This window comes from Dermacentor andersoni, chromosome 5 (assembly GCF_023375885.2).
Source record: "Dermacentor andersoni chromosome 5, qqDerAnde1_hic_scaffold, whole genome shotgun sequence".
Lineage (NCBI taxonomy): Eukaryota > Metazoa > Arthropoda > Arachnida > Ixodida > Ixodidae > Dermacentor > Dermacentor andersoni.
In genome coordinates this window covers 110,523,899-110,551,386 of record NC_092818.1, presented here as the reverse complement: position 1 = coordinate 110,551,386, position 27,488 = coordinate 110,523,899, and the positions used below count along the sequence as shown (strand labels likewise).

Genomic DNA, 27,488 nt, shown 5'->3' with positions numbered 1-27,488 from the left:
AGGTTCCCATGGTCAGGCACGCCGCTCCGCCTCCTGGCGACGCCGCTTTGCTAGACGTTCCCCCCTTTGCTCTGGTGTCTCCGCAGCACGTTTAGCCTCCTTCTGTTCATTCTTCCTACACTCAACCGCTAATTGCCAGGCAACTACTTCGGGATCCGATGAGTTAAGCTTCTCCGCTGTTCGAAATCGCTGAGCAGCGATTTCGCTCTCCTTCTCCATGGCTATACCACACTGGCAAACGCCCCGCTATATGTATACCCCCACTGATACCTCTGCGCATGCGCACAAAATGAGAGGCGCTATCAAGCGGCTCCGGCGCAGTGTCAGACTTGGCTACTGCGCAACGGAGGCGCACAGCTGGGCACGCGCCGATGCCAGTGCGTCTGCCGCGGCTATGACGTCACTCCTCTGGAATGCACAGACTGGTGAGGCGCGCGCGGCGGCAGCGGCTCCGGCGCGCCAGCTGTGCACCGTCTAGCTCACGCTACAAAATTATTTTGGAGGTCCAAAGTGCTTCGTTATAAAGGCCATTCGACTACAGCAAAATCTCCAACTTCAGACTGACGCCAAAGACACCATGATTTGAGTGTGCATTAGAACAAAAGAAAAAGGAGGGCAGAGGTACCCTTAGGCCTTAATTTACTCTGCTAACAGTGAGCTTCATTTCTGCCAATTAATTGCAAAATGGAGTTGTGAAGGAACAATCTACCAGGCTAAAGTCATGTACGGTTTCTCTTTAGCATTGCTTTGAATAACATTATAGAACACGGTGCTTAAATCTACAGATGACATAAAAGGAATGTTAAAGACCTAAGGCAGGAGATCACAGGAAAAACTGTGCAAACACATCTTGGAGTACAGATAGAAATTGGGCAATTCAAGCTTTTTTTATAAGAGTTGATTTACTACAAAAGCTTAAAGGGACACTAAAGCGAAACAATAAATCAGTTTGGACTAATGAAGCATTCGTTGAGAACCCTGCAGGCAGTCATTTCAAAAAAATAGTTTGATTATTAGATGAGAAAATGAAGGTCCAAGTATCAGTATTTGAATTTTGCGCCAAAACCCCACTGCCGGTACGTCAGCGTGACGTCAGGGATTCCAAAGTATGTTTTCGCATTTGGGCCGGTTTGGCTGAATAAAGGTTCCCGAAACTTCCCATGTTTAATATTTGGTTCCTTTAGAACACAATGTAGTCAATCTGTGCCGCTATATATTATTAGTAGGCCCTTGAAGAAGCCATCAAAATCCAAAACGTCACAGCCCCCAGGTGCGGGAACATAAGTAGGCGTCGCCGCCGGTATTTTGTTCTTGCGCTTTTTCTGGCTTGCCAAACATCTTATCGTTGTAAGAGTGGTGTTTTTGGCGTTGTAGAACGGTAATTTACTGATGCAGAAGAAATCATTTTTCACTTTAGTGTCCCTTTAATGCAGCTTGAACCTATGTTTCAGTCCTTATTCTAAAGGTAATTTATTAAACCAAACATGTAGCAACCTAAGAAATCAGTTTGTATCATTACATTCATGTCCAACCAGAAAGTGACCCTAACTTACACATATTGACATACAGGACAAAAATTAAATGACTACACTAACAGAATAAAAACTTGCATGAGAGCCAGCTGAAAGCATGTGCATAACAATCACCTATCGCTATGGTGCCATGTAATAACATCCAATACTGTACTTCCCACTGTCTGAAGAGAACTCATATTAATGCTTCTTTCAAAAATTAATTGTTCCAATCACCTTTCTCAAGCCTTTCTCAAACATTTTTATATCTCTATATGCATATGTCAGCACCATTTCCAAGATTTATCAGCAATCTAGCCAAGCTTGAAATTAATCTACTTGCCAAGCTTGCACCAGTGACAAGCTACTTAAGTTCATAAGACCCTTACTGACAGTATCCAATTTACTCTTGGCATGATGCAAGTGTTGGAAATATTCTCTTTATGTACTATTCCTATCTACTGCTCAATAAAAATCACACTGCTCTAGTTGTACTTATAATATTACACTTAGGTTCCACATGCTTTCAGCTTTCAGGATGCTCTTGTATTCCAAACAAATCTTGTTCACAGGTAGGGTTGTGCAAAGTGGAAATTTGAAAATCAAGGTGGACACAAATTTTTGGAAATGAAACTGGCTTCCTCTAATACAGATAGCTTGGAAAATGTTTTTTGTTCGCATGTCTTTTGCAAATGCAGGGCCCCTTTCAAGGCAAACTTTTGAACAGACCCAATTTTAAGGTTTCATCATGTTAGTACCAGAACGAAGTCTACCATATATTTGTCCATTGATAAAATGTAGCAGAAAGAAGATGAGTGGTAAATGACTAAACAAAGCTAGATTTTCTTAATACAAGCAAGTAATGCTGCTCCCACATTAAAAGAGTATTGACACAATATTTCTTTTTTTTTTTTTATTAAATGAAGGTCCTAGACTTTGCAACCCTAGAAAAAAATACTGGTAAGTTTCAGAGCACCCTACATAATTTAACTTAATTGCTTTTCTAGTTTTGGTTTAGTTTGCCAATAGGTGAATGTGTCGCGACGTCATGACGCAGAAGGCGGCCACGTGAGAGCAGGACAGTAAGATGTTTTGACACCTCCTGCAGCTTGCTCAGTCCTGTGCTATGCTGGGCCTTACAAAGCAGCATAGGAGGTGACAAACTGAGCTGACGCAAATGCCAAAACATTGCTGCGATGTCCAGCTCCCACATGACTACCTTCTGCGTCAAGACGTCCCGACACAGTCACCCTCCTGGGAAATGAAGCCGAAACTGGCTGTAGAAAAGCTATTAACCTTAAATATTAGGGCACTCTGAGGTTTGCCAGTATTTTATTTTCTCTAGGGTTTCGAAGGTCCCAAACCTTCTTTTAATGCAAGAGATGAAGTGTTCAAAACATCATATCAGTACTCCTGGTCAAACAGGCAGCTTGTATATGTACTGATAAATAAACAGTCACCACAAGTATGAATTACAAAAAAGGCTTCACACAATTGTCAACAGGCATGCAGAAAATTTGGGATTCACTGCATACTAGCACACATTAAAATATCACACTGACAGGCTCCACAATTAATCTTTTGCAAAACATCAATCACATGAAAATTCGAAGTATTTAATGACAATTTCTGGAACCGCATACAAATCAAATCTCTACTCTATTCAAACACACATGCTGAGCAACTAAGTCAAGCTCACAACTCACCTTCCCAGAGGAACCCGTGATGAACATTCTTTCCAGCATATCCATGAAAGCAGCTGCCGAGACGACACCCACCAGGAGACCGGCAGCACCTCACGCGCATGGCATCAGTTGCTCAAGTTGGCTCAAGTCGGCACCCACCAGCTTCCAGCTTTAGGTGCATGCACCACACTACTGCGATGCCACCACGGTGCAACGACATCCTCCAGTCAATCCCGAAACTGCAGGCCCAGTTCATCTCGGCCCAATACAACAGCTTCCAAAGAGCGGCCGATACGAGTAAAGAACCAAGTTTTCAGCACCAACATGCTTTGGTTTCACAATGGTAGAGCTTTACGAAATGCTTCACAGGAAATTTGAGAACTACATTCCGGTTTCTTTTGGAGTTGATTTACATAAATAACGCAGCAGCACCGAAACTACGTGACACTACTCGACATTCAACCAACCCAAACTGACAGCAAAGGCATGGCCGATTCCATTCAAGCAAGCTGTGCAACATATCATTAGCTCTTTAGAATAGCATGGAGAACAATAGTAAGCTCAGTACAAGCACTGCTGTCCAGCAAAATAAAGTAAAAATGTTTAAGCATAGCCATGACATCAATTACGAATAAATGCCAAATGATACTCTGTGATGACTGACCATAATCAAAACTACAGGCTGGCATGCAAACAATTTTATCAAGTATTGTGCTGGCATGAAAGAGTGACATGCTGTCTGCACGTTTACATACACAACATGCCAACATGCAGTGACCGCTAACTAGCACACGCAATTACAAATTGAAACTGCACCTAAATAAGAAATTTGTCTTAACTACCTAAGGTAGTGCAAAAGACGTGTAAAATACGAATGGTATTCCGCGGTTCCGAGATGTGAGGATTTTGGGTAGAGGCAGGCAACAAATGGCACATGAGACTTTGGAGGCTTTTTACATTAGAAAAGCTGGCCCGAGTTGTGTCAGTGACACATCTGTTTTTCTGTACGAGGCGGAGCAGAAATTTCTTTCACACTTACTCAGATAATATATTTTTTACCTGAATCTACTTGATGCCTTGTATGTGCGTGCATGCGTTCGGGTCTGGGAGGGCTATGTACATAGGATGCTTTTACGCTCATTCAACAGTTGAAGTAAGCACCCATGCTGTTTCCTTCCTTGTGTGTGTCGTCTCGGTGCAAAACTAGTTCGTTGTGTAAAATACTAAGTGCCCAAATAAAATGTTATTAAGTGGAAAGGGGCACTTAAGGTACTTCAAAAGCAGCCCGAGGAATGTGCACACTGACATACACACTGTCGCATTGAAAAGAAAGCATTGTTTTGAATTAAAGCAAGTAACAAACGTGTATTGTTTGCATAAATATATTTCACGAGGAACACAATGCAGTTTTTGCAAACTGTTTGATTGCCACTTCAAATTGCTTGATGTGCATGGCCAGACACTTTTCATGCAAAACACAGCTCATAGGAACTTACAAGCTCTAGGCTGCAATATACTGAACTTCACACAAACATATTGGGAGCTATGTATAAAAAAAAAAAAGTTTTGAACATTTAAAAAAGTTAGTTTGGGCCGCATGCAAAAACAATAAAAATGTGTCAAAAAATTAAGTGTGTCTGACACAGTGCCTACAAATGCCTATGAGCCTACGATGTTTCTACAAAAACCTGGATCAAGAAATACCAACAGCCAACATTATTTTCATAACTACGTGCCCAAACCTAATTGTCCAAGCTGCAATATTTGCGTTACTGATTATTATGGACACTAAAAGACCAAACACCAAACATAAAGGTTGTAATGCAGCATACCAAGAGATACTGTGACCACACATGCACACACAAACACATTTATGGATCTTGCACAAACTTGGATCAGTTAGCTAATCAATGAATTCTCTAGGTGGGAGATTGCACAAATTGATAAATGTGCAAATTGATAAATGTGCGTTTGAAACAAAGAAGTGACCATGACCACTGCTTAAGGCCTTTCCTCCTCCTAAGGGCTGATTTGATAAATGGTGAACATAGGAAAACATCAAGAATATAAAAAAGATCAATGCATTTTTTTTTTGTAGTACTTCCCTTGCAGATTGCCTAACTGGAGACTGATGGGAATCCTGACAATATAAGAAAACTGGTTCAGATAAACTCAACCACATTAGTGGGAAGCAATTGTACACTTCACTCCAATCTTCAAGCTCATATACAATATGTTCCTTTAGGTTTCTAAATGCTTAAATGTGGGCAAGACAATGATCACATGCCATGTCCAAATGTGCATCAACCGGCTTCTGCAGCTTTGATTGCTTGTTTTAGCTAGGCAGACATGAAAAGCTGCTAAGATTCATGCTTTTTGGAGAGTTCGGTTCTAGCATTCTTTCCAAGCATGCATCTTCTTCCAACCTACAAGGCACTTCATATTACCATATAGACTTGAGTAATAGCCTGCAGCTGCAACATTGCACAAAAAGTTCCTTCTCAAATATTTTCAAATTATGAGCTTGTAATAAGTGATGCAGCAGGCCAAGCTTAGCTGTGTCACTCTGTTAGTCATATATTTTAAGTTTCATATAACAAGATCACCGTAGAAGAAAAATTATGAACAGCAAATTTGGCAAGTTGGTAATGGTTCACAACCATAAACTAGCATCACGCTACCACATACTTGGAGAAACATTTTCAGCACCTGCACACTTTCGAGTAAATCACTAGATTCTCTCATCTATGTTACTGGTTTATGACTGCCTTACTCAGTGTGGCATGTACTTCTTTACCTTCATTAAAGAAAGTAATACAATGCACCTTCATGAAGGGAGTAGTCATCAAGTGCTTGTGAGGAGGGTACTTAAACACTAGACAGAAAGTGAACAGCATTTGCATCAAATATAGCTGCTGGCTGTAAGAATTCCCAAGTTTTTTTACTGACGTCTGAGCCCATGCGTTCTACACAAAGTGCTGAGGAAGGTATGAGGAAGGTATGAGGTTTTTTACGCGTCAATACGATACCACAACACAAAAGGGAGGAGGAAGTAGTGACAAGAATCCAACCTTGCTCATTCTTGCCCAGGCCCTGTCCGGATTTCCAGCCATGTCGCAGCAGCAGCTGGTAGCCGAGATTGTCCTAGGAGGTGCAACCCCGCAGGAGGAGAGAAAGGAGGGAGGTGCCAAGTAGAACCAACACGAACAAGCGCCCCCAGCAAGTAGTCCCGTACGCCGAGGCAGTGGCCACCCGCAGAGACAGCAGTGGCGGCCCTCTACCTCATGCCCGGCACCACTAGCGTGCTTGGTTGGGCAACAAGGAGCACACACGACACACACACGCTCACTGTCAGTTCCCAAGAGACGCCCACCTCCCTTCCCATTCACAGCTCTCATGGCAACCGGAATCAGTTCTACGGAAATCTGCACGGTGAAAGTAGATTGATGAAAGGGAGAAGTTGGCAACCACCTGAAAGTTGGCTGAAGCTACAAAAGAAGTCCAATGGACTTCTAAGACAAAAACTGGGCATTTGGAAAAAGAAAAAGTTTGTCCCAGTCTTAAAACCAATGTTGACAGCATTGCCCTTGCAGTTCAGTCACTTCATGGTTCTTTTTTTTCACATGGTTGCGAACTCTCACCGTAAATCAGCCTCAAACTTGCAAACTCCTTTGTTTCAGCGCTTCAACTTGTGCCCTCATGCTGCAAATCTCTAGCCTTCTTGCTAACTCAGTAAAGCAACTGCCCTTGGAAGGACACTAGTGCCAGGTAATATGTACACTTGGACCAACACGAATTTTACTTCACTGTGAAGCCTTATGAGGAACATGTGTGGGTTTGCCTTGTAGCTTCATACTACTTTCGGGTGGATGCAACATCTTTGTTAACAGCTCTTAGAGCACTGAAAGTTGCCAGATCCCAAGCATACATTTCAAGAGCATCAGAAAAGATATCCAGGGGCATGGATATACAAAAGCAAGTAGACGGATGGAGCAAGAGAATGAGATGAGTGCCCATTCTGCATGTAGAGGCCAAGTGAAACACTGAAACACCGACAGACACACTTCCAAAGCTAAACAGTTCAATTTACAATTGAAATGGAAGGTGAAATGTTCCTTTGGGAAATTTCTTCTGTTAGAGGACATTCTTGTACAAATGTGATGCTAACTCTGCAGGAGGACGCACAGATGTTTGCCAAATCATTTGCCATTGCACTGCTTATACCAGCCTGTCTGAAAGTGTGTCATAAAAAGAAAGGGGAAGCATAAGGCTATAGAAGTACAGTAAATGGATTCCTTGTCAGGAGATGACCAGGAAGTCAATGGAAGAGTACTCTTAGTTTGTAACGCTCCACGTGACCAGCGAAAGTAGGTTTAAATGGGACTTAACTCCTTGTGCAACCTTGCTTTGAATGACAAAGCATGAAAGACACCACAGCGAGCCACAATGTGAATAAGCATCAAGTAATTCAAAAAACTAACACAGTAATCTAAAGCGCACATAACTATTACAAAGCTACGATAGTTTCCCACTGAATGAGACGTATGATGATGCTTTCAAAGCTAAGCTAAAACAAAAATTACAAATTTAAATGCTGGTCTTTTACACGCCAGAACCAAGATCTGGTTATGAGGCACGCCGTAGTGGGAGGCTCCGTATTAATTTTGGCCACCTGGGGTTCTTTAATGTGCTCCAAGGCACAGTTGAGCCCACTCGTACAGTCCTACTTATAATAAATGCTTGCTTATTGCTTGAAGACAATGTCATCATTAGAATTTGTATCAAGACAATGACAGACTGAACACATTTCCACCTCCCACCTGTGGTACAGTAGCTTTCCTCTTTGTGCCTGCATTTTTCCTCAACAGGGGACATGCAAAATGCGGAAAAATCGCTGCTCTACACATGTTCTTAGACCCAACCAGTATGGCAGACCTTGTGCCCTTCCTTTTTTTATTTCTTCCTCACTTTTGCACACAACCCTCAGCTTTGACAGCCCTGCGGGTACGCAGTTGTCCATCTCAATAAGCAAAAGCTAGACGTGCGAGGAAGTGTGCTTATGGAATCTGTGGCACACACCCCTTGCTCTGCTCAGAACTACACTTTATTTATCAATTAGCACACTGCACACAGCTGCACTAAGACTGATATTACTTTTCTACTACGCATGGAGGTGGTAAAAATGACAAAGTGCACAGCCATGTCATAAATGTTTCCTATTTTCCCATGTCTGTCCCATCTTCAAGTACCCTGGTTTAGGTAGCATGATGCCCTTAAGCATAAGCGAGACTGTAAAATTCTCTGTCCTCAGTGCTGTGTGTGCAACAACATGCAGAGGAAACTGCTGTGCCACACTCTTCATTGCCTAACAAAGAAAATCAAAGGAGACCTTAACAATGAGTGCCATAGCAAGCTAGCTACCGCCCTATAGATGCAAGGTATGCTGAACCTGACTGACTGAGGAAATAAAGATGAAACAATGGTTTTGTGAAAATAACTTTCACTGCTGCACTTAGCTGAAGACACATGGTTGCCTATGATGTCCCAAAAGCAATGGGTCTACAGTGGAGCCTTGGTATACATACACTCCTTTGCTGTAAGCAAATATGAAACCGTAGTTTATAGGTCTGCATTAAACCTTTAAGGATGGAAAACGAGCTCAGCTCATCGAGTGCAAAATTGCAAAAAAGATGAACAAGACCAGCTCAACCAGCACTATTCTTGTTTTTCATGCAGGCCTGATGACAATTTGGGCTGCTGTGTTATTTCGCCCTGCTTCCAGGTGGAGCACATTTATTTTGTGCTTGTTATAAATAAAATCAGATGGCGCAATGTTGAAAAGTGTAGTTGGGAGCATAGACACTTACGTGCAGTGAAACCCACCTTCACATTACAGTCTAAATTTTTTCCCCCTAGTAAACTGCACCTTACTGACAGAAATATTTTGCATGGTCTTGCAGCATATAATCATCAGAATCTTTTGCATGAAAAAAAAAATCACTTTTTGCAAGTTCTTAATTTTTTTTTACCATCCTTAGAGGGTTTTGCCTAAGTGGTACACCAGTTTTGCAAACTAAAACTGCCCCACTTTTCAATCATGTTTGCGGTGTTCACTTAGTGCAAATACTTAAAATTAACCTAATAAATTCCATGTGATGGTCAGGTCCATTGTAAGTGGACTCAAGTGCAGCTCTTCTATTGCAGCTTCAAGAATGTGCAAGTACACAGAGAAGCTTTCAGAAACGGAGTGCCATGAACAAACCAGGAGAGAATTCTCACAGGCTAAGAATACTGCCAGAGGCAAGGGTCTGCATTAACAGGGGAGGCCTCTGGCCATCCACTTCCCAATTTGAGACTGCATCATACCTGCCAATCTGTGAACTTGAATATCCCTAAATATCCCCCGACCATGACAAAGGAAGAAGGGTGTGTTGCAATCATTTTTCTTTCAAGTTTGCACCGAGCACACACCTTTTGTGGGATACATACACGCATATTAATAATGATTATTTACCCCCTAGATGCAGCACACTAGCAACAGCAAAAACTGATAAGCAACACATTGTTTTTAGATCACAACTTTTTTAGGGACTTTGGCGTTGCTTTTTTTGCCAGCTTCAAGAAATTGTTGGAATAAAACTTGCTTGAGGAAGCTTCCCTTCTCGTATATGGTGCCTTGTGCTGCCACGGAAAGGTGGTACAGGTATTATCGAAATTGCTTTCTCTGGTGCAATTTTTTCGATCTTGTGTCACCCCATCATTTAGCACCTTAAAAGTTGTTTTGCAAACAGAACCTACTTTTCGTAAAACTTGCTGCAACATTCGCAACACAGCAAAACGAACCCAAATTTGTAAACGTTACACAAAATATGGGACAGTTAGCAGGTATGCTGTAAGCCCAGGCAGTTTGCCCAAGTTGCAATGAATTAAATGTTATTTTAGTGCCATCTATGTTATAAAGTCTTCTGCGAAAATCTTCCCATTGCACATGGCTTGTACTGGCCATAAACATTGCTTAACCAACCTTTCAAATGCTTTTATGTTCTTCAAAAATTTGAATTTGCACTTATTGTTGTGCCTACCCTTCACTCAAGTTTTCAAAGCACACCTATGAACCAGAAACTACGACAATCACTCGTCAATGTTATGGACAAATTACCAAAAGAGAAATTCCCAGGTGCTGTGTACGTTGTCCCATGCGCGGATTGCGACTATGTGTACATTGGCGAAAGTGGTGACTTTGAAAGGCCTCTTAAACAGCAGAATTATGACATCAGGGGCCGTATAACGTAAAACTATTCCAATATGTTTGTATTCCGATCTCCTGACGTCAAATTTGCGTAACCACCGACGCAAGCATCGGCCGGTCACCCGCAGGGTTGTCTCAACAAACCAATCAAATGCTACCCTCGTTCATAGGAGGTCATTTTTGTTTGCTCGAAAAACGAATAACATTGCCTGCACTGAGCGGCTTGTCTAATCTAATTGGCCCACAAGAGCTGAGGAGCATGCTCAAGTAGAGAGGGATTAGATGGGGCCGAGCCATTGCAATCAATACCGATAACCGGATGAATAAGGTGATGCCGGCGTCTGCGATTGGTCCGCTTTTTCTTACTTAGCTTGCGATGGCTTGTCGAAAATCGCAGCGGCATGCAACGGAAGCTTAATAATGACGCTAAAACGGATCCTCAGCACAGAAGAGTTGGCAGAACGAGGTCGTATACATGCCGAAAGTTCTTGAAAATGTTACATGGCCACGCAAAAAGTTTTATTACACGCAAATAAGCCCATTCTCTCCGGAAGGGGCGAGTAGCCAGTGCCGGAGCGATCGGCGGCAGCCGATCACTCCGGCACTGGCAGCCTGCGGCAGCCTTTCGGAACGGGGCAGCCTGCGGCTATTCAGAAGAAAATTCACTTTTGTTCAGCATATTAATGCATCTTTAATGCGTACACGTCACTTTGACGCGGTAAGTTTTTGCGGTTTTGTGACGTCGCGTGAGAGGCAGGTGAAATGGTTGCAGCTCGAAAACTTTTGGCCAATAGCCGAGGGCTAATGGCGAAAAGGTGTCGAATCAGAAATAACTATTTTTGTTTTGTTCGGTCAAATTATGCATAATCAGTGTGCACACGTCATATCAGATGGGGAGCTATCGCGGTTTTCGTGACGTCGCTTGACACACAGGTGAAGTGGGGGTGGTCCAAAAACGTTTTTGACCAATCGCGGTGGGCTGATTGCAGAATTGGAATAGAAAAGTTTGGAGTAGTTTTACGTTATAGTGCCCCAGAAAAGAAAATGTGAAATCCAGTGCTTTGGCTGAGCATGCCACTTCAAGTGGCCATGCAATCGACTGGGGGAAGGCATGTGACCTTGCCAGGGAAAAAGGGCTATTTAGACACCTTTATCTTGAGTCGCTCAAGATTCAGACTACGCCACACACTCTGAACAGGAGCGATGATCTGCCATCCGTGTATGCACACTGCCTGCGTCACGTGTATGAATTTTGAATGTTTGATTTTTAATGGCGCAAGGGCCAAATATGGCCAAAGAGCGCCAAGCGTCACGTGTTCCAAGACTATTTAAACGAGCTGCTCAAACACCTTTGTTTATTTTACCTGTGAACAAGGCTCCCGTGTGGGAGCTGAAACGTCTTTTTTTTTTAATTTTACTTTGGTCGGCGTAGTGCCCCGAGTTTTTGTCTACCTTTAAACCACCCACTTAAGCTGCATGTTTGAATTTGTCTATTCTCTTAACTGTCTACACTTTTTTAGTGGAAGAAAAAAAGCCAATTATTAGTGCAGGTAACTTATTCCTTTTCTCAAACTGTTAATTTCGTGGTGTTTATGCATGTTGGAGAAATGTAACCTATCTGCTACCCATCTTTTGTTTTAACTTCCTTTGCAACTTGGAAAGCCTCAGCTTGTGGTAAAATCAACCCTATTTAGTAAGTGTATTTTACCAACATATATTAAATTGGGTCCCTTTAATAAAATTTGGCTTTCGAGAAGATGATCATGTGTAGATGGCCAGAGAAATGCAGCTTGCCGCAGGGGTGCATGAAGGAAATACTGAAACGATTTTGCTGCAAAAGATGCGTGCTAGCAGACACCATCAGGATTTGCAATCCAAGTAGGCCAGGAGCCAAGAAAAAAAAAAACAGAGCTGGTAAAGAACTCTCTTTAGGTCAAACTGATGATATTGGTTAATGCCAATATTAACACACAAGGGCCCTAAACACAGAACACTGCAAGGAGTGTGGGTAAAAATTTGGAGGTTGAACAACCTATGTAAGAACAAACAGATCAATATAGCACCCTGAATAACTAGGCCTGACTGTGTCCTTTCACTTATGTACAGTGCTGGCCAAGTCAGTTGCATAGACTATACACCTCAACCCACAATATCGCTTAAGTAGAAGCTTAGCCAAGTTAAAACTAATGCACACAAGACTGTTTGTCATTGTAAATGCACAAAAATTGCTGCGAAACACCCAAGAACAGATGGCACCATCTCAGAAAGTCATGGCATCGCTTCTTACAAGTAACTGCACAAGAACAGTGTAATTTATACTTAGCCATGTAAACAACTGGGCCACGAATTCCAATTAGCCACTCAAGCAAGATGGCTTATGCTTGTAAGCATAAGCAAGCATAAGTTTTGTTTATTATTACTATTTAGTTTTGTAAAACCGGACACTAAACCCAGAGAACTAGCTTTTTACCTGTGTAATTGGCTCAGCAAGAGAAGACTGCTCAAGCTCGATGAGGTTGTCATCATAAACATCAACTCCTTTACCCTGAAAAGGAAAAAAAAATGCAGTTCTTTATGTTATTAGAATCAGTGGCATCTGACATGGTGCTTCTTTTAAATCACAGCCATACTTATTGCTTGCGGTGCACTTGCAAGCATATTTTACAGCTCTATTGAACATATCAGTGACCTTGGTGAGCCTTTCACACACAGTGACACATAGAATGCAGGAATAAGTCTCCTTCAAAGAGAACATGTATACTTGCACAGAGGGATCAGTAATCACTTAGTCGATAATCTCCCTCTCCTTCCTAATCCTTTTACCCACCCTGCCCTTTCCATAAGAACCCTCACCGAGCTGAGGGAGCTCTTAGTGCATCAAGTACGAGTAGCCGGTCCGTCAAGGGATCAGTCGGACCTTTCAGACTTTCCTGGTATATCACCACAGTGGCACACCCACACGTAAAAGCAGAAAGAGGGGTTGTTAACGATGAGGTACTTTGCTCACAAGGTGAGCTGTCTTGTTCTTGGCCGTTTGTATGTGTGCTCATTGTTGCTGAACAGCTAGGGCCGTGCTGGTAGCATTTTAAGAGGATAAATGGCAGACGAATTGGGCTTTTTTGGTGGGAGCCTTTCCTGGATTCTTGACTTCTCGCTGACTTTAGATATGCATCTTGACAATTTCCAAGTAATTTAGCATTCACCTGTGGCTGTTTGCCCTTAAAGCTTGCAGTGAGATTATTTTTCGAAGCCTATGCAGCAGTGACCTAGTGGTAGAACATCTGCCTTGCATGCAGGAGGTACTGGGTTCAAATCCTGGTGCCACCAGAAACCAACAGGCTTTCCTAATGGGTAGAGACGTCTTCTAGCCTGGTGCTTGGCTACTTGTGGAGGTCCCCACTTAATAGGTGCACTGGGACGCCACATGGGAAATTTATGCCGTGAGAGCAACCAAAACCACCTTTTCCTGGGTTTTGTGAACACAGTATTTGATGGGTTTTGTGAAAACAGGATTTGATGGGATTTGCAATCTGCCATGCTCCTTCCTCAGAACAATTCACCCCCAAGAAAGTTGAGTTTCAGGACGCAGTTCTATGGTTCACCTAGCAGAAGTATTCACATTAAGAAACTCTAACAAAATGCTGACCAAAATGGTATTAGCAAAGGCAGTAGATGCTTCAGTTTCCACACAGACGCCTATATGTCTACCCCCTTTGACACTATTTTGGAAGGCATTCTGCGTAATGTTTTTTCTAATGAAACTGATTCCCAGCTAGACGAAATGTCGTCTAATTATTGATTCCTAGTAAATGTATATCCCCAGTTCCATGGGGCACTTCCAATCGCGATCTAGCTAGATCAGCAGGATCGAATAATTCGATAGCGATTGGCACCCTTCTCCAGCTTGTGCAAATGACCCAATCTAGACAGAGAAATTCGATCGCGATCGGGCTCGATCGCAAGCGCCCCGTACAACTGGGGCATAGAAGACCACTTTTACCTATGATGCGGGAATCAACAACGCGAATTCGGCATGCCGAATGGATTAGCGTTGTCACATCACTGTGCAGGACTCTCGTAACTTAAGCGCAACTTGTATTGCGAAACGAAAGCGTAACGGCGAGCACAAAGATCATCGGAAGAGGGGACTCGAGGATTGTCGATGCTAGTCTGTTAGGCCGACTAAAAACTCGCTTTATCGAGTTCTGAGGACATACATGACATCGTGTTTTTCGTCTATGCTGATCGAACTACAGAAGCAACGTTGACAAATGCGCTATGATGCCAACTAGACAACAGATATACTATATGCCCCACCGAGCCAGTGATAAACATTTTTTTTTTTTTAAGTTGTCAGGGTAATAGACGGATGTGGCCACCGTAACTTTCACGAGGGCAACACTAAAGAAAAGAACTCGGGCACCTGTCGACACGCACCAAATAGCCCAACAAAACACAGTATAAAATAAACAGGCCACGGTATTTGTTGTGAAGCAAACGATCTCGGTCTAGCAAAACACTGTACCGTACGTTACAATATCCCATGGGCACTGAAAATAGAGCAGCTTAAACAGCCCCAAAGGAAGACAGTGTGCAGATGCCGAGAAGGCCTCGAACAGGTTACAAACGTGCTGATGTGCAAGTGACTGATTTCACTGTCATTTGACACGTCTGTAACACTACTACTGTAAAATACTACTGGCACGGCGTCCAAACGCGCTACAGCACCTGCGCAGATGCAGGGCGTCGGTGCGCAATGTCTAAACGTCAACAGCAAAATAAGAAGCGATATGAAACAACAACACAAAGAAAGCACGCTTAATGAACTTCGCTCAACAAATCATCAATGAGTTCTTATTGATTGCAAAAGCCCGATTCCCTGCTGTTATCACTCAGCCCGAGCACCCTTAGGCCTAGACCACACAGATTTTCAGGGTTTTAAAACGATCGCCGATTAACACCGCAGCGGCGAGCAAACGTCGTTATAGAATGATAAATTCAGATACCTGATAATCTCGAACCTCGTGAAACCGAGAAAACCTCTCTGCCATTTGCTTACATTAAGCTTCAATACACAAGTGCACAGTGATCACAACGCTACCACCGAAAACATTCGGAACAAAATCCGGACACCGCATCAACAGAGTTGCCAGGCGGCAGTACTCACGCCGTCAAACCTATGTTAACCAGCAGCGTGTGACCACCGCTGACGTGCCGCTGACCAACTAGCGTGAAACATGACATATGCGTTTATAGCTGTGAAATTACGTTGCTTTATCGACGCCAAATGTATATACTTTATTGTCGCCGTGCTAACGTAAATAAGTAATTCACAAATCTGCTTCGCTTTTCATCATCTCACTTTTCTTGTTTCTGCATGTGATTTTAATAATGCTTTGACTTATAGTTTCTCTTATATAAGTTATTTCTTTCTTTACACTACAGTAGCGTAACATGAAACTTTCTTTCAACGTTGCTATTCAGTACACCGTGCATTGCACCGTGTTCCAACTTCAGTGTGTCCCGTATATTCGTGCACACAGGCCTCAGCGCCATTAGTGCTGTCGCTTTAAAAATCCGCCATGCTTGTGTTTATATGCAGTGTTCTCTTCAAATGTGCTGTGGAGGTAACGGTAAAGTCTTAAAATGTTTATATATACGCCGCGATCGTACTGTACGCACGCGCTGTCTGAGGAATGCTTAACACATCGCGTCTCTGTCGGGTGCTGTACCTTGACAACATCTGACGGAAGCCTTGGTACGCTAGGGGTCTTGTTTCGAGACACATTTATAACACGGGTACCATTGAGGCTAGCCTAGTGTAATTACCTTGTGCCTACTGCGATTTTCTTCTTCCAGTTTAATTAAATAACATTTTATCGCCTGCTTATTGTACGATGAGAAATGCGGCACCCGTCTTTGTGTGATCCCCAGTTTTCCATTGTGATTAACAAATAGTGGCTGCTACTTACATACCTCAGGATACCTTACCGTGTTCTGGGACAAAATAGGCAAATTTTGTTGATATCTGTATAAACACTTCGAGAAAATAGCGGCTTCGTCGCGAGCGTGTGTGGAGAGATTGTCAACTCGTTCCTTTTCATGTTTCAGGCGATGGGCACATGATCACGTCCTAAGATAAAAATAAAAAAATAGAGGCGATGTCGGAATCGACGTTGCCAACTCGACCAAGGCGCAAGCAAGCTGTGCCGCTAAAATATGAAGGCAGCGGAGACGACTCGGACGATGACCTGCCGAGTGACATACTTGACATTGACTTTACTCCTACGCCAAGAAGTGCCTCGTCAAACAATTCTCAAGCCAGGCAGAGACGTTCTCAAGGTCAAAAAAGGCTGCTCGTTAAGCTCAAGATTAAAAAGAGTGGCAGCAAGGGAGCTTACGTAGAACGTGCCGACGATGAGGATTTCTCACCCAGGGCAGCCAGGGCACAGAAACGTAGAAAAAAGCGAACTCCTTCCACAAAAAAGTCCTCGTCGTACTCCCGGAAAAGCACAAAATCTAAAGCCCAAACCTCATCCGCATCCAAAGGTTACGAGAGCAGCCACACACCGAAAGGCCTGAAGAAACAGATCGTCACCTATGCTCGAGCAAATACGGTTGATCAAGCAGCAAAGAAGTTCAGAGTACCAGTACACAAAGTCAAACACTGGATGAAAGCTGACCAGACCGTTGCACCCCCAACCTCAAAGCCCGAAGTCAGAAACACATGCAATATTCCTGACCCGTTCCCGGCCTCTTTCAAGTTGTTCTCCATTGGTGTGGCAGAAGAAAAAAGTGTCAAGGAAGCCAGCATACTTCTTTCTTTGGATGAAAGTCTTATGGAATACTGGATAAAAGGGAAACTGGAAATAACCAGGAAAGTAAACTCTGGAAACATTCCGCAGTGGGAGACGGACGTGTTTGTCGGTGTCCGAAGAGACGCACTCGCAGGCCACGAAATAAGTGTGTCAGATCTGATGTTCAGGGCTGAGTCACTGAAGGTGGATGACACAAAGGTTGACTTGCAGTGGGCGCAGCGGTGGTGTGAACGATTCGGAGTGCTGTTCAAGGGAACTTCCCGCTTAAGTGGATCAAAGGTAAGCACTTGTTGCACAAACTTTGCCTTGAATTAGAATCACTCCCCTTTTGCAGTGCTGTGGGCCCTGTGACGCTAACATAAAAAGAAGGAAATGGCCAGAGAAGAGATGCGAAGAACTTGAAAACTATAACAGGATCATCTATGGCACTGGTAAAGGGTGCATGGTTAAAAGTTTGCTGGAACCTATGTAAGGAAAATATTCACATGTTTAAGTGCGATCATTTGAGATGCTAAAATACAAATAACATCATAATGTATATTGCAATAATACTAAGTGCATGCAAGCAGCTTGCTAATAATGAATCAAGTGATGCCTTGCCGTAGGTGTCCAAGTAACAGAAAACATTGAGTCCAACTTTGTTTTTCAGTGGGGCACAAGTATAGATGTTATTGTGTTGCCAAAGCCATGCTGTGTCCAGTTAGTTTCATTTGCACAATAAAGTGCAACTATTGAAGCAAGGAAAGCCTCTCCTTGCTTTCAGCGTGGCATGTCATGACATAGACATTGGCCTGACTGAAATGCCTCAGTGCACTCTCTAGTCCATCATGCATCTTGGTGCACCTTGGCACACATTTTAGTGTATAAGATCCAGCCTCTGTACTGTAATTGGCCATTATTTTGGATGATACTTCAAGCTGCATGAAGCCTGCTATGTACAGCGAACTTGTGGGGAGTTCTGCAACCATAGAGTTTCCTACAAAAATGACTAGAGGGAACTCTGGCGCTAGTGTCTACAGGAGCTGCAATGGGAGCGGTTGTCCCAGCATGGGAATTATGTGAAGTACATGGATTTGCCTAAACTTCGTTCTTTTGGCTTCAAACGGCTTTGTGACTTTGTAAACTCGTCATTTTCAACAGTATATTGCGCAATAAATAATTAAGGAGACATCATTAAAATTGCCAGACGGCAGGATTCAAACACAGGGACTCTAGCACAGAAGCTTGATATTGAAACCATTAAGCCACGGACACATGTATCGACAAGCGAATGAAACACCCTTACGAATTTATCGCGGGCATGCCAGTGCCTTGAGACGCTTGGCGCGTTTCGATTTGGCCACCTGGACGAGCTCAATCGTTGCAATTAATAGCAATTGTACACGTTCCCGGTGTCTTCTGCACTTCGAAGAATATAGATTGCGCTGAAGTATACGACAATAAGATTTATATAGCGCAATATACAAAGCCACAAGAACGTTTGGATCCACAAGCACGAAGATCAGACAAATCCATGTACTTCCCATCATTCCCACGGTAGGACAATGACTGCAGCACCAGAGTTCCCTCTAGTAATTTTTGTAGGAAACTCTATGTCTGCAACCATCTTCGCGTGGTGACGGTGAAGGTCGACAGTGGCATGTGGCGATGTAGTTGGTGTCAAATGTCAATCAAAGCACAGCCAGCCTGCGTTGGAACCCCGAATTTGCTTTGAAACATTATTATCAATAGTTATAAAATAAAGGTTACCTTGCATATACTTCACTCGAATAAACAACTTCGTTGCGTGGTTTACCTTAGCCAGTAATCTACATATATATTTTCTTTCTCATGTTGGGTGTCACAGGCTCCACGTTGTAAGTCAGCTGGGAGGGGCCCAGATCGGCAAAAGTCTTGTGGGTACTGCGTCTGGGCCTTTTGACTAAGATCAACTTCAGTAGCTGTTCTTATAAGTATGTTTGTGCCGTACCATCTCTTTATCTCTTTATTTTACGATTTCAGAGGAAAACCACAGATTCCGTACGAAGGTCAGGTGTAGTGAAGCGTATGAAAAGGCTCCGATATAGCACGACTTGTACCAGATATAGCAAAGTGTTTGTAAAATTGTGCGTAGAGCTTTGTTGATAGGTGTACCATTTCTAATCTGCCTCTTTTCTTCTTGCTACATTAGGAGCTGAATGAGGTGACTCTGCTGCAGTTGCCTCCAGAAATGACATGTTTCACACCGTATGTAAGGGTGAGATTTTTTTCTTTGTATTGTTAAGCACGGTGTTGGTCACAAGAGTTGTTTACTAGTCTAAATGGCCATTGTTGAATTAATAGGCTGGGTACATATGCAACATTTTGTTATTGCTAGCATAGCAGAATGACACATGTAGTCCTTAGTCACGTGGGTCTGGTGGGACTATCTCTTCTGAACATGGAATCTTCATGGTGCCGCCACTTATGATTATGTTGTTTCAAGTCTTCTTGCTAACAGTGCGAGCCACTACTTCATCATCTTTTCACCATGAGGCATTGTCAGTTATACGTATACACATAATTTTGTTGTGCTCACATTGCATCGCAAACATTACCACTTGTGAACTAATTGACATGCTTAAAAATGTGGTAATATAATATTTACTTTTTATATGGTAACACCAAACCTTTAGAAGAAGAAAAAGGAAGAAACAAACACAAAGTGGGCTGCTGGGGTCATGATCTACTGGGATTCGAGAGGTACAATGTAGCTGAATCGCTGCATAGCCTGCACTTGAGATGATTCTGTATAGGCAGTTATTGCAGTGTACTTCTCAATTCCAAACTATGTTGTAAGCCTGTGCAAAGATTCAGGGTTTACATGTATGTCATATCACTATCTTCAAAGGAAGATGGCAAGGTCTGGGCATTATGGTTCAGGGAGGCTAATTACTTTCACATTTCATACAGTGCCCTTAGCACAGCACATGGCCAGTTTTCTGGCTCTCACCCAATGAGTGACCAGTAAACTGTGTTGTGCCAACAGCTGTTAGGTAGACAGAATGGTTTAGAAGCCAATGTAAATGGAGCAAATTCAACAAATTAAATTGTGTAAAAGTGCAGCAGCTTCCAGTGGCACCCTCTATTGACATGTACATGTTAGGAAACCTTTCATACATTGTTCTGGTTAAAGTAATTGAATTATCAGAAATCTGTTGTGTTTTAACTTTGGGTAAAATGGATTGCATTTTTCTTCTTCAATGGTATGTCTGGTGGCCACAGCCATTTACTCCTTTTCCCTCTTTACCCCCCTCTCTCTTGCCTGCTTATTTTTTGTTCAGACAGGGGTAGCAAACCTACTCCTTGCAAGGAGGGGAAAAATTGTCAAAAGAACTTTTTTATTTGATGCCATTAAAAGATTCCATTTCAGTGTACTTTTGGCTTAGATCACCCTGTTTGTCGTTTGTGGCTCTCCATCTGTGATACCTCCGTCACATAGCCTAATTGCTCACAGTATTCTTTCGTGAACAGCCGCCAGCAAAAGAGAGCTCCCCGGCAGCACCTCCATCACCACCACCCGCATCGCCGCCGCCTTCTCCTCCAACGCCCCCACCAGCAACGAGGCAAAGGCGAACAAGGTTTAGGGGTGCCAGTGAGATTGATCTGGAGCTGTGGGCTTGGTACAAGAAAATGCAAAAGAAAGGTACTGCAGCTACCAGGACACACCTACTATGGGTTATTAAATTTTGCTACCTTGTTCCTCTTTTGTAGGTAGAAAGCTCACCAAGGCTATCGTTTGCGCTCGCGCTCAGCGCCTGTTCCAGAAACATGGTCATCCTGAGTTCAGAGCAGGCGATGGTTGGCACAGAGCATGGAAGAGGCGCTGTGAGCAAATGAATCCACAGGATCTCTCTGTCGATGAAGAGGACGTTGATGTTGAAGATGAATCAAGCACAACTTCACATGTGAGTCTGCCAATTTCTGCAAATCCAAATTTTCCAATTGTGGTCAGTCACTTGTTTTTCTGTGCAGGCCTACAATTGTATGTACCATCAGACTTTGAGAACTTTCTTTTATTTTCCCTGTTATCCTCCAAGAACATGTTGAGGCTGAGGCAGGTCATAGAATGTGTGCATTCTTCGTTATGCAGGGTCACACTGAGAGCCAAGATGTGCCTAGTGAGAAACCGGATGCAGCTTTAGCTCCCGCTGAAGCACAAAGCCATGAAAAACATCAACAGCCCGCTGCAACAGATCAACAACAAGTTGCCGTGGACCAGCTTGTTGCTGCTACTGCCATGTCTGCCGAGCCCCAAGCCATGCCTGCACATCACCCGGTCCTTCATACAGCCGTGCCAGACAGACCAGTTCATGAACCACCTGCCTCTGAGACTCATGCTGTTCCTGACACACACGCAAAGTGTGCCACTCCATCAAGTCAATCATTGCATTCTGCAGTAGTGCCATCTCATCACATGCATCCTGTAACTACATCAGTGCAGCCGCCACGAGAAATGGTCAATACTCTGATAACTACATCACCGCAACCACCTCGAGGAATGGTTCACGCCTCGCAGCAGCTGAGCCCACATCTGTTGCCACCTTCACTGGACAGAAGTAGTGGTCATGGCGCGACACTCTGCAATCCCCATTATACTCCGTTGTGTGGTCAGTCGCAGCAGCATGGACAGCACGCAGGTCCACCATATCCAACCCCAGACATGGGATTAGACTCCCAGCGACTCTCGCGTCCATTCTACCAGCTTCATCAAATGACGCCACCGCCTGTCCAGAATAGTCACATGTTTTATGGCTCATACTGGACGGACCAGACTCACATGAGAGGCAACGAAACGCACAAAAACGATAATAGGCAGCCTGTTGCTCCACCGTTTTATGACAGCTATGCCAACTATGACCACGGCATGACACCTGCGTGCTCCTTAGAAGTGTCTAACCAACCCTACACAGACTATGGACAGTCATCATCAGCTCCTCCTGCTGCAGAGAGTAGCAACAGCAACAGCAGTAGTGCTGCTGCTGCTGCTGCACAGAAGAAGAAAAACGAGCGGTACCTTCCAGACTTTAAGTTGCAGGTCGTTAAGTTTGCCTTGCAGTCAACCTTTAAGAAGACTGCCGAGCACTTTGGGGTTCACCATTCAACGGTGGCTGAATGGTGCCGGGATCGAGAGAAGCTAGAGCGGCTCTTCCCACATGAGAAGGGCAGCCTTGTTAAAAGCACAGAGACTGCCACTGTTTCACCTGCAGAGCAGATGTTTGTAACTTGGCTTACTGATTGCAATGCAACAAATGCGAAGCTAGATGCTGCTCAAGTGAAGGACAAGGTCAAAGAAATCATTCGATATTTTGGAGAAGACCAGGTTAAAACAAACTGCCGGTGGTTGTATGTGTGGCACAAGAAAAGACTCGAAATGGAGCAAATGATTGAAGACCTTCCCGAGCTGCAGTCCAGCTCAGGGAAAGAATTCCGAATTGCATTTCCTCCTGCTGTCAAGCTAGAAATTGTAAAGGTAGCTGAAAGGTTAAAGTTTAGTGAGGCCTCAAAGTACTTCCAGATTGACCGAAACAGTCTGTCAGACTGGAGCAAAACTCAGGAAAAACTTAAGGCTATGGTCAAAGAAGGCAAAGTGCGAAAAAAAGAGGTATCAAAAAGTAAGAAGGCTTTGGAGGCTGAAAAGGAGGTTTATCAGTGGTACCAGCAATGCAGAAGCAGTGGCTTCAAGCCAGGGCCTAATGAAGTCCGTGCCAAAGCGGCAGAGACTTACCGCAAGTATGGCGACACCACAATGAAATGCAGTATTGGCTGGTACTCGAGATGGTCTCGACGTTTTGGCATACAGCTGCGATACGAAAAAGATGATGAGATTCTCGAGTGGGTATTGGCACAGCTAGAGCAAAATCGCAGTGTTACTCACAATGAGATTCAGACGCAAGCTATAGCGACTTTATCTCAGACAAGGGCAGGTTTCAAGTGCTCTGCAGGTTGGCCCATTCGATTCTGCAAGAGACATCAGGCACTCTTGCAGAAGATGCCTACCTTGGACACTCCGCTGCCAGCAGTTCTTGAAGAGAAGATCTCCTCTTTCCGGCTGGAAGTTCAGAGGTTACAGGAGCAGTGTGGTGTGACCAGTGCAGCTATCGGTGCCATGGATGAAGTGCCTCTTTATTTCTCATCTGGTGCAGGTGGTGGTACAGGCACAGGTTCGCTGCTTGTTCGCCGCTGTGGTTTTGAACAGTCACAGGCTATTGTGTTTCTGGCCTGTCTCTCTGACGGCGGTGTCTTACCACCTCTCGCTGTGCTTAAGGGTTCAAGCAGTGTCTCGGAAGTAAATGGCATGTTTGTCCTTTGCCAGGAAGAAATGAAAGTTGATCGAAACACTGTTGAATACTGGGCAGAGCGCGTCTGGGGTCGGTTTGTGCCATCGCCGAGCTTCCTTATTTTGGATTCATTTGAGCCCCACAAGCAGTTTGCTGCTTCAGCTGGCAGCGACATCAAGGTGGCCATAACACCACCAGCTTGCTCCTCACAGACTCATCCTGTTGTTGTTTGGTTGCGAAGAAAGTTTCAGGCCCTGGTCAACAAGATGTCAGTCGACAGGGGCTCCTCTAGAAGCATACCAACAGTCCAGGAAATGCTGGAGTGCATTGCTGCAGCTTGGCGTCATTTGCAAGCAACAAGCCACGATGCAGTGCAGAAAAGCTTTGCAGTTACTGGTGCTCTTCTCACAGGAGATCCCGATGAGGATGACATGATTGGTAGAGCAGACCTTTTGCCCGATGTGGACGAGGAAGATTTTACATAATTTTATACACTCGTGACAAGCTGTCGTCTTGGACTTGATGCAGCTGGCATTGGTTAATTCATCCACTGTGGGCCATATACACTTGTTTAGATACTTGAAGTTAAGGCCAAGGGAAGCTTTCGAAGTACCCATACTTCGCTCATCTGTGCTTACCTTAGGAAGCATGTTTTGTGCAATCTTGCTAGACTAAGATGCACTCTTTTGCATTCCTAGTATTCTCATATGAGGGGAACTACTTCCCTGCAAGCCCTTCTTGTATTTCTGTTTCAGTGGAGATATGATGAAAAATTTTAGTTAATCACAAACTACTGGCATATTCATGTGGTCTTTTTAGAGCACTCTGGTAGCACTGCAAAGGTAATTTAGGAAGGCAATAAAGTGCTACTGCTTGAATAAGCAAGTTCTACAGATGATCATGAAGGCAGGTTTTCACTGCCGTACCCGGTTATTCTCATAATACAGCATTGAAGCTGTTCATCACCACTTCCATAGAACAGCCAGAGCATTCTCAAAACAACCACCCGAAGGTGCCATAAGAATGCAGTAGAAGCTGCTCTACAATAGTGTGTTAATATGCCACAAGAATGCAGTAGAAACTACTCTACAAGAGTATGCTGTGCCTGCTTTGCATTTTTCCTTGTCTAGAAAGGTGCTTCTGTGCTATTACAGTTAATGACAAACCCATTGTAGTCACACATGCACAGATAGGAAGGCCAGCTAAAGGGAGGTGCAAATGGTAGGGGAACTTGACACACAAACACCCACAAGAAATGCAGAGAACCACTGCTGTGGTGAGTAAAGCCAGCAAAGGAATGCATGCAGGGGCACGCCACCAGGATGGTGCATGGGCTTGCTATCGAGCAGGCAATGCAAACATGCACACACGTTGGTAGCTTTAATTGGCACATGCAGCTTCTTGAAAGAACTGTGTTTACCGAGCAGTGTACTGCAAACGCTCGTATGTAGAGGGAAAGGGCACTGAGGCAACACAGTATCTAGTAGTGTTGAGAGAACACAAATGCATGCACATGTGAATGATTGATAATTGGCCGGTATGTGATAGATCAACATGTGAGCACAGGCATTACGAGAGAACCCATCAGCGGCAGTGATGTGCTGGTGCATGTATGTAGACTTCCTTTGAGGTGTGCTTGTTGCTGCATTCTTGACCTGGCATTAACCCTTTGCGGTCATTGGCCAGGCCTCTCCCAACACTCAAAAATATTAGTGCTGGTCACTTGCCGGGAGGTGGCCGATACGCAAGTGCACTTGCACATGCTGGTTGTTGTAGCACCTCTCGGAAACTTTTTAAACTTTTGATAAATGCAATTCCCAGTGTCTGCGTGCGAGGGTAGCAAATTTTTTGACAGCAGTCGTGAAATGCATGAACACTTTTTGTCGTGCAGAACATCAAAGATAGCAATGTTTTCTCTGCATACATTTTACCGAAGGAGTTAACTGGCATGATGAATTTGGTGAATCTGAAAAAGATTTTAGTTTCGAAGAGGAATATATGCCACCTTCAGATGACAAGCAAACATCCTCGAATGAGAGCACTGAAGGAAAAAAGAAGCAATGATGAGGACCATAGAAAATGGTATCTGTGGTGATTACTCACTGTGTGATGCTAGCTGCAAAATGTCCAGTATGCAAGAGCCTCAGGAATAAGGAAAATTTTTCTTTAATAATTCTCTGATGATGTGTTTGTTCACACAAGAGCTCTTTCTGCATGGAGTCCAAAACATGCAATACAATTTCTCATTAGAATGACTATAGAGTGGGTAAATGCTCATGACCACAAAAGGTTAACTATAGGTACCTTTACAGAAAGCTTGGAAAGATTCGAAGTGAAGAAAGTGTTGTCACGCACTCAGCGTTGAAGTCGTGCAATGGGCATCTGTTAACACAGCATTTGTTCCAGAAATAATTGCTCTGTATGCTTTGTCTTGCAAATGCTCTAGCTTTGTAAATCTGGAGAAGTGGCAAAGAAAAACTTTGGCTGTCGATATATTCATCGTGACCAGCACAGCCACTGCTGTGCGTTTTCTCTGATTAAAATGAACCGCAAGCTGATATTCCAAGGCCTGACTGGGAAGCATTGTTTTCCTTTGTGAAAGTGTATAGATACTCATTGAGTGAAATGAAAGGTTGAATTAATGAAAGGTTGTACTGCACATTTGCAAGAAGATACCTGACATATTTAGCAGTAATGCATTATTAATGCCAGTATGCAGGGTTGTGTCAAATAAATCAGCTTTCTTTGTAATTGCCAAATTCCAGCACCATTTTGCTAACAAGAATCGCACAAGGTATAAATGTTTGTTATGTCGCTATAAGGCACTCATCTGTACTGATTATTTCATTAATTTATTATCATTGTTACTACTAACATCCGTCAGTGCATTTTTTTTCTTCGTTTACCATTGAATTGCATAAATAGCAGTCACGTTTGCCCATGTATAGTTACTTTCTTGAGCACTATGTAAATAACAATACCCAAGTAAGATCAAGTTGTAATGAGTGAATTGTGCAAATTGTATGAACTCAATCTCATACCATCTAGAAGCATTTTGCATTGTGTTACCTATGTGAAAACTGGAGCTTGCTTGTATAGTATTGAAAACAAACACAATGTGTGTAAAATGATGTGAAAGCATTGTATGTGCATGCAAGTGCCACATGTGTTCATCTCTCTTGACTCTGTTTTTACTACACCTGCTTGGACAACTTGGGATCAGCATCAAGAATGTATATACAACCCTCAGGATCAAACTGCTTTGTTATTTATATTATCCCTATGTGATTTTGGTGTTTTGTGGCAGTGATTAAATATATTTTGTACTGACCAAGTGATGCTTGTTCATGCACATGTGTGTTCATCGAATAATGAGTGTGACCTATGGTGCACTCTCTACAACAGCGATATGTGCTGTTGTTGGAAACGCGGCATTGCCCATCACTTTGTGCCAATATATGCCTACGTGGCAGGTCGTTCATGTCATTCACCTTAGTTCAGGAGGTACTACACCTTGTTCGTTGCACTACAATATGGACTCATGTGTACGTCAACACCACTCTAGCCACCATAGCCAGTCATTTCGCCTTGCGTAGGCTTGGTGCTGAATGTGTTCACATCGTTCCCTGTAGTAGACGTAGTGCAGGGTGATTTGGAAAAACCTGTCTCGACGCGTTGTCATGGCAGAAGAGTTACATATGCTCTGGACATCTCCTCTCTCGTTTGTTGCACTGTCGAGCCTTTGAAGCATTCATGCTTCCGGTAAACAGCTCCAGCACACGGATGCACTTTGGTATTCTTCCAAAGACATATAGAAGCTTGTCTTTCTCGCAACGCTTGGTTGACTGGTGGTTGACCTCTTTGCACCTTGAAAGGCGGAATTTTGGGGGTCGCGCTACAATTAAACCTCAATATAGTGAACTTCA

The 27,488-nt window shown here is 43.5% G+C and overlaps 2 protein-coding genes across 9 annotated transcripts in view; one reads left to right on the top strand and one right to left on the bottom strand.

Annotated features, from left to right (window-relative positions):
- Positions 1–15,703, bottom strand: part of LOC126531027 (uncharacterized) — a 43,165-nt gene extending 27,462 nt beyond the window's left edge. The window contains exons 1-4 of one of the 6 annotated variants that reach the window (XR_008612582.2): positions 15,613–15,668; positions 12,916–12,990; positions 6,268–6,501; positions 3,218–3,470 (exon numbers count right to left, since the gene is read on the bottom strand). Coding sequence is in view for 1 of the 6 variants with exons in the window: in XM_055070918.2 (XP_054926893.1) it covers positions 6,268–6,340; positions 12,916–12,990; positions 15,452–15,496 (193 nt within the window). In the remaining 5 variants the exon portion in view is untranslated. The other 5 variants (XR_008612583.2, XR_008612581.2, XM_055070919.1 and 2 more) reach the window with 5 other exon arrangements.
- A 273-nt stretch (positions 15,704–15,976) lies between these two features.
- On the top strand, positions 15,977–26,896 carry LOC126531029 (uncharacterized). Of its 3 annotated transcripts, none has more exons than XM_050178397.2 (6): positions 15,977–16,072; positions 16,557–17,542; positions 19,434–19,499; positions 20,756–20,927; positions 20,996–21,189; positions 21,375–26,896. In XM_050178397.2, exons 2-6 carry the CDS (start codon positions 16,607–16,609, stop codon positions 24,045–24,047), a joined length of 4,041 nt encoding a protein of 1,346 aa, XP_050034354.1. In that variant the 5' UTR covers positions 15,977–16,072; positions 16,557–16,606; the 3' UTR covers positions 24,048–26,896. The 3 variants fall into 3 exon arrangements, with proteins under 3 accessions (XP_050034354.1, XP_072144360.1, XP_050034355.1); XM_072288259.1 differs by having other exon boundaries at positions 15,977–16,078; positions 19,434–19,493; XM_050178398.2 differs by having other exon boundaries at positions 15,977–16,078.
- Positions 26,897–27,488: the final 592 nt, after the last annotated feature.

Bases quoted from the DNA above. Each gene is read 5' to 3' on its own strand.
- LOC126531029 (XM_050178397.2), top strand. From the start codon at position 16,607: ATGTCGGAATCGACGTTGCCAACTCGACCAAGGCGCAAGCAAGCTGTG. The intron at 19,500-20,755 runs GTGAGATTTTTT...TTTCGTGAACAG, and splicing joins GTTTCACACCGTATGTAAGG to CCGCCAGCAAAAGAGAGCTC. The intron at 20,928-20,995 runs GTACTGCAGCTA...CCTCTTTTGTAG, and splicing joins CAAGAAAATGCAAAAGAAAG to GTAGAAAGCTCACCAAGGCT.